At 62.1% G+C, this 10,494-nt stretch overlaps 2 protein-coding genes across 6 annotated transcripts in view; both read right to left on the bottom strand.

Moving 5' to 3' along the window:
* Positions 1-144: 144 nt before the first annotated feature.
* Positions 145-2,974, bottom strand: NUDT16L1 (nudix hydrolase 16 like 1). The gene is made up of 3 exons (XM_059862127.1): positions 2,719-2,974; positions 2,046-2,306; positions 145-1,113 (listed from the first exon to the last, which is right to left on the bottom strand). The coding sequence occupies exons 1-3, from the start codon at positions 2,941-2,943 to the stop codon at positions 706-708; spliced, it is 894 nt and encodes a 297-aa protein (XP_059718110.1). The 5' UTR covers positions 2,944-2,974; the 3' UTR covers positions 145-705.
* Positions 2,975-3,460: 486 nt separating this feature from the next.
* Positions 3,461-10,494, bottom strand: part of MGRN1 (mahogunin ring finger 1) — a 50,417-nt gene continuing 43,383 nt past the window's right edge. For 2 of the 5 annotated variants that reach the window (XM_059861349.1, XM_059861351.1), the window contains 6 exons: positions 7,491-7,714; positions 6,359-6,482; positions 5,858-5,903; positions 5,141-5,248; positions 4,543-4,587; positions 3,461-4,101 (listed from right to left, as the gene is read on the bottom strand). In XM_059861349.1, the coding sequence (XP_059717332.1) occupies positions 4,547-4,587; positions 5,141-5,248; positions 5,858-5,903; positions 6,359-6,482; positions 7,491-7,714 (543 nt within the window). In that variant the 3' untranslated portion in view covers positions 3,461-4,101; positions 4,543-4,546. Of the gene's footprint in view, positions 4,102-4,542; positions 4,588-5,140; positions 5,249-5,857; positions 5,904-6,358; positions 6,483-7,490; positions 7,715-10,026; positions 10,099-10,494 lie in introns of all 5 variants that reach the window. The other 3 variants (XM_059861348.1, XM_059861350.1, XM_059861352.1) reach the window with 2 other exon arrangements.

The raw sequence follows: 10,494 nt of genomic DNA, 5'->3' as shown, positions 1-10,494 counted from the left end.
TCCCAAGGGCTGTAGTGGTGCAGCACCTGAGCCAGCCCACACCTCCCCTGCCACCCCCAGCTCCAGCTCCTCACCTCTGTCCTCCCCCACCCTGCACCTCCCCAGCTCTGGGTCTGCACCAGCCCTCAAAAACAACCCCAAGTGTTAAACTTTCAGCAAAGCCATTTATTCCACTTTCCTGCTCCCACAGATCTCCAGGTAGGGACCCACATGAGCATCCCCAACGCCCCAGAGGGAATTCATGGCACGGCTGCCCCATTGTGCCAGCACCCCGAGCAGGAGCCCGGCCACCAAAATGGGCAGAGGTGCTTGACCAGAAGCCCCAGGCCTCAGCTGTGCCCAGTGCCGCCACAGCCACGTCCGAGTCAAGACGGGGCATTTAAAAAATTAGATGTTTTGTTCCTTACAAATGAAAGGGGGACCTGACAGCAGCAGTGTCCCTGAAATCAAAGCATTATTCTAAGGCTCTGGCGCCCTCATGTAAGCACATGAACTCTCTGCAGGGGCTGTGCAGGTTGATCTGGGAAGCTCGCTAAGAGTTTAATGGCCATAAAAATAAAATCGCTTTTCCCTGCTTTAGGACAAACCCAACCCCTCCCGGCTGGGCAGTGGGATCGCATGGGCAGCCGCTGCAGCCAGCCACGGGTCAGAAAGTTAGAAGTCTCTCAGCTCACCCACTTTTAATTGAGCGCCAACACGGCGCCGTCACTCCATCCCCTCGCCCTGCTCCGCCAGAGCGTCAGCGCCCAGCCCCACCTGCTGCTCCAGCGCCTCGGCCTCGCCCTCCAGCCCCACCAGATGCTGCTCGGCCCCCCCGTGCATCAGGCCATGCTCTGCCCTCTCTCCCAGCTCATTGCCAGCTCTAGCCAGCTCATTGCCCGCCTTGTGGTGGTGTCCTGCTGCCCCACCAGCGTGGTCGATGGCCCCCTTCTTCGGCCTCTGCGTGGCAGCCACCGCCTCGGCCAGCTTCTCCTCTGGCACCATGTTCAGGATCTTCAGGGCAAACAGGAGCTGGAACTTGGCGGTTCCTACGAAGGAGTTGGCCAGGAAGTTGGGCAGCCCGCCCATGCGATCCTTCTGGGTGTAGAGGGGGACACGGACCATGCCCATCACCTGCAACAGTACAGGCAGAGCTCAGCAGGGGCCACAGCAGCACCAGCCCCCCCGCCCCACACCCCCTCTGCCCCACACCCGCACCCAGTGCCCGCCAGCCCTTGGCCCAGGCTCGCCCTGCCCCTATGCCATGACCTGCCCCTCCCTCCCACAGCCCCTGCCCTTGCTGCCCTCAGCCCCCTGAGCCCCTTCACTGCCCCTGCCCAAACCCCCCAGGGCCCTGCTCTCCCTGCCCAACCCCTCAGCCCAGCCCTGGCTCTGCTCCCCCTGCTGCCCCTTTGGAGGGATCCCGCTGCCCCAGGCCACTATGGGGAGTCCCACTTTCCCCTCCAGCCGTGCCCTGCGTGGGGACACCACGGCTGACCTATGAGTCCCCCTCTACCAGGCCACAACCCAGAGCCCGCTGCCTCTGCTCCCTCTGCTCACACGGCTGCCGACACCCACCGAGCGCCCCGGGGGCGCACGGGGAGGCCCTGGCTCTCCCGCTCTGCCCCGGCCACCAGCAGGACCTGGCTGCCCGGGAGCAGGAAGGCGCCCCCCGCAAGGGAGGAACTCGGGTCACAGCGACATCACCACACCGAGGTCACGATCCAGTCTGGGGCACTCAGCCCAGGGCAGGGGGAGATCCCCCCAGCTGCAAATGGCCCTCGCCCACATCCTGAGGCTGAGCGGTAACACGGGGCTCATCCCTGCGTGGGTGGACACCGGGAAAAGCTGGAGCTCAAGCTCGCTACGCTCTGGAGCCTGCGGCACGACCCCGGCCACAGTCCCTAACGCCGATGCCACAGGCGGTGCGGGCACCTGCCGCCGGCAGCTCTACCTGCGGTGCATTCCCCGGCCGGGCTGGCCAGGGCAGCCCGGCAGACCCAGGAGGGAAGCGGCGCCTTCCCTGGGCTAACTGAGAGCTCGCACACCCCTCCCGGGTGTCCCACCTCCATCCCGTGGTCTCGGGAATGCACCGCGCTGATCTCGATGGTGTGCAGCTCCTCCAGGGTGAGCTGCCTGGCGTAGAAGTGTGCCACCACGCGATGTGGCCCCTCTGTCAGGTGCGAGCACAGATAGTCAGCTTCCGTCAGGCGCACACAGCCTAAACCCAAGCCCAGCACCCGATTCAGACCGTCCTCCAGGGACCAGTAACGGCGATCCACGAACCCCCCGGGAAAGCCCAGCAGTCCGTCAAATCGCATCTGCATCTGCAATAGAGGCGCAGGGTGTTAATGGGGCACGGCGCGGCCCCCGGCGGGGGGCGTCACGGAGGCCTCCGGAGGAGCCGGAGGAGCGCGGGAGGCGTCGCGGCTGCTCCGTCGCGGCACTACCAGCTCCGGCGCATCCAGGACCATTCACCGACAGCGGCCCGGCCGTCGGGGCTCCGCAGCCCGGCCGCACTAGCCCGCGGGTCCGGGGGCTCCCCCACGGGCTCGGGCCCAGCCTGATACTACCGCCCTGAACGGGAACTACCGCGGAACCACCGCCCCTCAGCCCGCCGCCCCCGGAGCCCGCGGCCCGACCCAGCCCCGTCCGCCCCGACCCAGCCCGAGGGCCCGCCCGCCGCCGCCCTAGTCCCGGCCCCGGCCCCGGCCCGGCGCGGCCTCGCCCCCCCCTCACCAGCACGGCGTAGCGCAGCGGGATGCGGCCGAACAGCATGCCCGGGTTGGGCGCGTACAGCATGGCGTGGCACGAGTGGCTCCAGCCCGGGCCGAGCCGCATCGCCTCGTAGCGCGTGAGCGGTTTCAGCTCGGGCACGCCGGGCACGCCGAGAGTGGGCAGGGGCGGCAGCGCGCCCATGGCGGGCAGCGGGCCCATGGCCGCCATCGTCCCCACGGCCGCCATCGCCTCGCGCCACCGCCACCCGCTCCGCGCACGCGCCGCGCCCACGACACCGCGGGGGCGGGACCGCCGCCCGCCTCGGCCAATGGGAGCGCGCCGCGCGCCGCAGGGCCAATGGGCTCTCGGCGGCGCCCGCCAATCGCACCGCGCGCCAGAGGCGGGGCAGTCGGCGGGCGGTCAATGAGGGGCTGGCGGGCTGCGCGCGCCGCTCGCCTTATTAGGGCAGCGCGGCGCGCGGGGGCCGGCGGCGAGCACGGCCAATCGCAGCGAAGCGCGGGGGGACAGAGGGGCGCCGAAGGGCACGCCGGGAAGGAGGCGGGGGCGGGAACGATCGAGCCCTCCCCCTACACCATGGCCACGCCCCCCGCACCAATCCCCGCCCCACCAGTTTGACCACGCCCCCTGCCACATTCCACGCCCCCCCCCCCCAGTCCCCGGTCCCGCCCCCCCAGCCGCTCCCCCCGCCCAGCCCGGCACGGCCGGAGCCCCCCGCTCCCCCCGGTGCACACGGACTCGCGTGGCTGCTCCACGGGTTTATTACTACAAACATAGAAGGGGAGGGGGGGGATGTGCCCCGGGACCCCCCGCAGAAGCAGAACAAGGCACACGGCGTGGGCAGCGCCGGGCTCTGCGGGAACGGGGGGCGCGGGGGTCACCCCGAACGGTCTGGGGCGGGGCTGACCCCCACGTCCTCCCCGTGACTGCCTCGGGGCGGGCCGGGGCTGACCCTCGCACTCCCCCGCTCCCGCGGAGCCCTGCGGCCCGGCAAGGCAGGGAGGGCCACAGCTATGTACAGGGGCAGTGACAGCAAAGGGCTGTGCTCGGTAAGTACAAAATATACATCGGTAGTGTCCTTCATCTGCCGACTCGGACCCAAAACCCCGCCCCGGCCCCACAGACACCTCCCACGGAAAAACACGACACCAGCCCCTACCCACCGCCAGGAAACATGCACAGGCTGTGCCGAAACCGCGTCCGGGCGCCACCCCGCGCTGCGTCCCGGGAGAGCCCGGCGGGGCCTGGCGGCACGACCAGGGTCCGGCCCCGCTCACGAAAGGCTCTGCTCGTCCTCCAGGTGCAGACGGGTCTGCTCGAAGAGAAGGGGCTGCGTGGGGCTGCCGGTGCCGCGGACGGGGAGCGTCTTGGTGAAGTCGGACGAGCCTGGGTGAGGACAGGGAGTTCAGTCCCAGCAGTGGGAGCCCTGGCGGGGTGCTCAGCCATCCCTCCCACCCTGGACTGACCACAGGAGATGGGGCTGGAGCCAACCACTCGTCCCCTCAGGTGTAGGCCGAGTGTCATGGGTGGGACACAGGACACTGAGGGGGGAAACTGTCTGCCACAGCCTGGGAGAAGCCAGCAGGGCCTGGGTGTTGGTGGTGCCCAGGAGGCAGCAGAGCCCTCGCTCAGCAGAAGCCAGTGGGGAGGGGTTTCTGCTGCCCAGCCTGGCGTCCTGGCACTCAGGGGCAGCAGGAATGCTGTCCCAGGAATGGGAAGGGAGCGAGGACAGAGCCAGCAGTGCAGCCTGGCTGGTTTGCTGCCCCTCCCAGGAGGACCCTGCTGCCCCACACAACAGGGATGCATAAGAAGAACGAGAAGACGTACCAGCTTACTCCTCTATACCAACAGAGCAGGAATCAGGACCAAGTGCTGCCCAAGACAGGAGGGAGGAAGGCAGACAGAGAGGGAAGGAGACATTAGAGAGGTAACTCAGAACAGACTGCGACTCTACAGAAGAAAACAGGCTGCAACGACAACAGTCAGAGGTGATGACAGCGCAGTGTCCCACGGGCGTGTTCGGAGCACGGCACACTGGGACCCTCCCTGCTGTGACAACACTGCCCCAGCCCCCAGCTGCTGGCCCAGATCGCTCTCCTCCCTCAGCCCAAAGCAGGAGCACACTTGGGAGCACACAGGAGGCCTTTGTCACACAGAGCTGTGCTGGGAGCAGCTGTGGCCCAAAGAGAAGAAAGGAGGGGAAGGACAGAGACACGAGGGTGAGGGAGGAGAGAGAAGGGGGCCAAGTTACCTCTGTGAAAGCCCCCCTTGCCCGCCTCTCACCCTGCCCACTGTTAGTGGGAGCCCATGCACCGGGCAGGAGCGCTCCAGTCTCTGTTCCAGTCCCATGCCAGGGCTGTGGGACACAGCTCCACAGACCCCCGGAGCCGCGGGGCAGCCCCGGCCCCAACGGCGCGGCCGTTACCTGGCAGGAAGACGTCGACCGGGGGGTCGCTCTCGGAGCGCGTCAGGCTCCGGCTCTCGCCGCAGCCGCCGTCCTGCAGCACGTCTTCCACCGAGGGTGGGCGGCTACCTGGAACCAGCCCAGAGCGCGGCCCCTCAGCCCCCAGCACGGACTGCGGGCACTCACGGCCAGGGTGGGTCCAGGTCTTGCATGTGAAAGCTCCCCAGGCCCCTCCAACCCCACTGGTGTGCCGGTCACATTGGCCCAGGTCACAGTGCCACAGGACCACCTCTTCACGTGCAGCCTCGTGGCACGGAGCGTGCCCATCACTCCTCTCTCAGCCCAGCCTTGTCCCCTCTGGGTGCTGACTGAGCACCAGAGACCCATCCCAAGGACCCAGAGACCCATTCTGTGTGCCCAGGACAGTGGATGTGCTCTCACCAGGACCCCAGTGGTGTTCTCAATAGTGCAAGGAGAGCTCATGGCATGGAAAGCTCTAGCTGAGTAAAGCTCAGAGCAAGGCAAGATGCTTAGGAAATAAACCAGGGAGACCTGTGGATTTTGCTCCCTCACCTCCAAGAAAAGACCCTGGCACCTTTCCCTGGTGAAGAACAGAGCCTCAGAGATGGACTTAGGGGGCTGGATGTTTCTGAGCTCATTTGTTCATTCCCCAATTGTCCCTGTCCCACCACAACAGCAATGAACACCGAGCTGAGGTCTGGCTGCACTCACACCTACCCTGCTGCACCGATGAGGCCTCCTCCATCTCTTCCCCTGCCACACTCTGTAAGGAGGGACAGCACAGGTTACTTCTGCAGCTGGAGCCTTTGCTGTGCCATTCTCCTGCTCTGGCTTCCTCCAGAGAGCTGTGCTTGGGGCCAGGGCTTGTTCCAGGGCAGGAGCAGGGGGCTGCCCCAGTGCTGTAGCACCACAGGCTGGGATGGAGGGGTCTTACCAGCAGTGGGGGCACTGGAAGCTCCTAAGGCCCAGCTCCCACCCCCGCCCCAAGCACTGCTGGGCTTGCCCAGGATGCTGGGGAAGATCAGCTCTGCCATGGCTCCAGCTGAGTGGTTTTCCACTCCCAAAGAGGTGTCAGGAGCACAGGGAGTGGCTACATCCTTCCCCATGGAGCCTTAGGGGTAAACAAAGCAGCCAAGACTCTTGGCTCGGGGCAATGGTCCTTCAGGAGGCACTTTCCATGTCCCAGAAGCCCCCCCAGCAGAGCACACACACACTCACCTCTGGAGAGCTGGTCTCCCTCAGGACCAGCTCACCCCCGCTCAGCACCGCCTGCGAGTCGGAGTCCTCGGAGAGCTTCTCCTCATCCTCCTCATGGATTGGGGATGAGGGAGACCGTAGTGTGCTGCAGCAAGAGAAACTCCATCTGCAGGGAGCTGCCACTACCCTGGGGCCTGGAGGACTTGGGGGCAGCACAAGCCAACTCTCATGAGCAGGAGCTCAGACTGGGGAGCTGGATTCACCAGGGCCTGCAGTACTGGCCACATGGAGAACAGCAGCAGCAGGGTGGGACAGAGCCAAGTGGTGCCAAACTCCAGTACCGCAACAAGAGGCCCAGGTCCCATGCTGCTCCTCACACTTACAGGGCTTTCTTCCCAGGTGAAAATCTGGGCTGGAGCACAGTGACAAGTGCCAGGAACAAACCCAGTCTGATCTGATCTGAACAGCCCCATATCCTCACCTAACCCCTCCATCACAGGGCCAACAGAGGAGCCTTCAGACAAGAACTACAGGATCTCCATTCAGCACTTTGTGCTCTGAAACCCAGGTCACTCCTCTCCCCATTCCTTTGCTCCTGAGGAGCTCCATGGAAAGCTGAAATCCAGTGAGGCTTGGACATCAAATGTAAATTCTAGGACTAAGTGCATAGGGAAGGAGACATTTCCATCCAAAGTCTTTACTGTGTGGGTGGTGAGGCCCTGGCACAGGCTGCCCAGAGAAGCTGTGGCTGCTCCATCCCTGGAAGTGTCCAAGGCCAGGCTGGAGAGAGCTTGGAGCTACCTGTGATAGTGGAAGTTGTCTGTCCACAGCAGAGAGTTGCAATGAGATGAGCTTTATGGCCCTACCCAATGCAAACCATTTTGTGATTCTATGATTAAATTCTCCTTGTTAAAAATCCTCTTTGTTTTGGTGACAGAGCCAGCCCTTAGGAGACAAAAGGTGTAACCTTAGGCTGAACACAGGGACAATGTCCCCATTCCCTCCCTGGCACAAGTACCTGCTGTCCTCCTAAAATTCGGAGTTAGCTGTGCTAGCAGAGACGGGACCAGCCAGAGCCCTCTCCTGGCTCCCAGTGCATGTGGTCACCAAGCCTCGGGGCTTGCAAGAGGAGTGGCCCCCAAGCCCTGCTGACCTGTCTGGAGACTTGCTGCGTTTGCCCTTTTGGTGGGCACCCTCCAGGGCTCTGTCCATGGCCCCGAGCGGGCGGCTGGCCGGGGGCATCCCATCCACCACCCCCGAGTAGGAGATCTCGTCGTAGAGAGGGGCCGAGGGCAGCGAGGGCGACACCGAGCGCAGGCCGTTCAGCGCCTCCAGCAGCGAGATGGGCTCGTAGCCTGGGGGGATGTTGTCAGAGCTCTGCACGTGAGAAACAGGGGGGATGTTAGGAAAATATCACCAGGATGGAAACCCCCTGCCCCCCAGGCAGCCCATCCCCACAGCCACTTCACCAGGCTTCCTCAGCTCCTTCCCTGGACAGCCACACATCCCCCTCAGGGCTGCAATGCTGGTGATGCTCCAGGCAAGTTCCCAGAGCAGTGCTTGAGAGATTGGGCATCCCCCTGATGTGCTTTCAAGAGCTGGGCAAGGAGGGTGAGGCAGCAGGCTCCTAAAAAGCTGCTATAAAATACGTGTGGATTTTTTTCCCCTGAAAGCTCCTCCAGTGGTTCAGAGACCCTTCCAGCTCAATGAACATCCCACTTCTGCTCCCAGCCGTGGAACATGCAGCTGTTTCACAGCACCACCAGTGTCACTAAGGCAGAGCTGAAGGAGGGGAGCACATGTGCACCAGCTGAGAGATGGTTCTTGAGGCCTACCCCACTTCTCCCATGTCCTCTCAGCTGCTAACACTGGCTCCATGCACAGTCACCTCTGCTAAAAGGCAGGAAAGGGATCACAGAACCACTGACCTCGTAAGGAGGAAGGAAAACCACACCAATTCCCATTCCCTCTGTAAATCACAAAGCTGCCACTCAAAGGGACCCTTGCAAATCCATTAAATCAACACTGGTTTAACTCCAAAAATCCTCCTGATCATAAAGACCCTGTGGACCCAGAGACAAATGGAGTTTATGCTCCAGCCCAGGAGGCCACAAGGCAGCTCAGCCCAGTCTGATGCAAATCAAGAGGTGACACTCCCACAGTTCAGGCTACATTAAATTGAGATGTTTCAGCCCTGTGTCCTCAAGGAGGTGGTTCTAAGTTGTACAGAGGATGGCACCGTGCTGCTAAGCCTGGACATGAAGCTCCACAACTTCTGTGTGCCCCTTGTCCCAGTCACACCTGCAGATGAACCTGCCCAGCAGCCTGTTCCAACACAGCCCCTGTCTGGTGAGAGCTGAATGCTGAACTGACTCACCTGTGGTCACAGGAGGACTTGGGTCTGATGGGGAGGGACAAATGAGTGGGGTCAATCACCAACCCACACCCCAGGACTGGTCCTGTGAGGGTTATGAGCTTTGAGGATAAACAGCTCAGCTACACAAGGAATGGGTTCCCAGCTGCTGCCAGCTGTAGGTGGTGGGGCCAAAAGCCACCTCCAAAAAACTTTTCATCTGCAGACAGCAGCCCAGCTGTGCTATTCTGTGTACAGAAAAGTCAGGGAGACAAACTTCCCTGGATTCCTGTTTGGGGCTTTTTCTCCTGGCTGTGCAGAGCAGGCCCTGAGGGTTCTAAGGTTGCTGTTGCTGTGGTAAAAGCTCAGGTTGCATAGAACAGCTCAGAGGCTGGAGGAGGATTTCCCACCAATGGCTAGGACACCCTCACTGGGACACCATTCCCTCCTGGGACACTCACACCACACCCCCAGAAACACTGCCAGTCCCTGTGGGAGCCTTGCAGAGAGCCAGGTCATGCCAGAGTGGGTTCAAACCTGAACCAGCACCGGGTTTTCTCCAGACCTTCAAGCCCAGCAAGTCATGTGAGCATCTGAGCTGGCTTGAGCAAAAGAAAACTGCAACTTCCTTGATAGAGATGACAGCCATGGCTGCATTTGATGGGAGTAAACAAAGAGGGCACAAACAGCCTGCCTGGCCTGGGGGCTCCCTCAGGTTTCCCTTTCCCAGCTCCTGCACCCCCACAATTGCCATTCATGCTGTCCCCAGCACAGCACTCCAGTCACACACTGCCAAACCCACTCAGAGGCTCCCCAGCCAAGACAAGCTCCATCCTTCCTGTTCCTGTAAAAGCAAACCAGCCTGTCACAGCCAGTGCTCCTGAATGCAAGACCAGCTCCAGCTGCACCTCTACATGCCAGCACCACAAACCACACCAAAATGTGCCCACACCAAACTGCCAAGGGGATGAGGTAAGTGCAAGGAAGTTTCTGGGTGAGCTGTGGGGACTGCAGCTTGCCCACAGTCCTATGAAGCTGTGAAAACATCTTGGCCAGGAACCATAAATCAGCCAGGGGACAGTCCCTGAGAGTCAGCATCAGAGCCCTGTGCCAAGCTGCTTCCTTGCTCGTTTCTCCACAGGCAAACCAGGGATGTCAGTGATCATCTGTGCAGGGTGTGAGCATCTCACTGCCAATGTGAGGGAAGTGGAGTGTCACAGCCTGGCAGGGGCACAGGCCAAACCCAGCGTGTCAGCAAGCCCTCGTGTGTGACACTGCCACGTGCAGGTGACACTGCTGGCAGAGCTGCCAACTGCAACCAGCCGAGTCCACTTACTGTTCTTACTTCCCTCCTAGGCTTCCTGCTGGGCAGGGAGACAGAGCTCACCTTAAGGGGTTTAAAGGGGTGCTGTCAAGAGAAAACCATGTTTTAAAGAAGTTGTTTCTTGAGGTTAAGTGACAGGAAGAGACACAGAGCATCTCCTCACCTCGCTGCAGGTGACAGCACCTGTGTCCCCACACACCACACTCTGCTTCACAACCCTCAGGCCTTCAGCCCCCTATTCCTCAGCCCCAGCTGAAGGCAGCAGAGGGCAGATGGATAAACCCAACCTTTTTTTGTGAGAATATCTGTTCCCATGAAAGCCAGTAGGATGATCTAGATGCACTTGTCCTTCTCATTCTAATCTTGGTGTCTCACCAGCGCCAGCTGTGCAACAGCACTGCTTAGGCAAAGAGCTGCTGCCCTTCCCACACTGGGGACATGCAACTGGGCCCTGAGGCCACCAGCACAACAGTTCCCATC

The sequence above is a fragment of the Haemorhous mexicanus genome, chromosome 17, assembly GCF_027477595.1.
Source record: "Haemorhous mexicanus isolate bHaeMex1 chromosome 17, bHaeMex1.pri, whole genome shotgun sequence".
In the NCBI taxonomy this organism is placed as follows: Eukaryota; Metazoa; Chordata; class Aves; order Passeriformes; family Fringillidae; genus Haemorhous; species Haemorhous mexicanus.
Note: the sequence above shows the minus strand (reverse complement) of the source record. Positions and strands in the feature narration are given on the sequence as shown.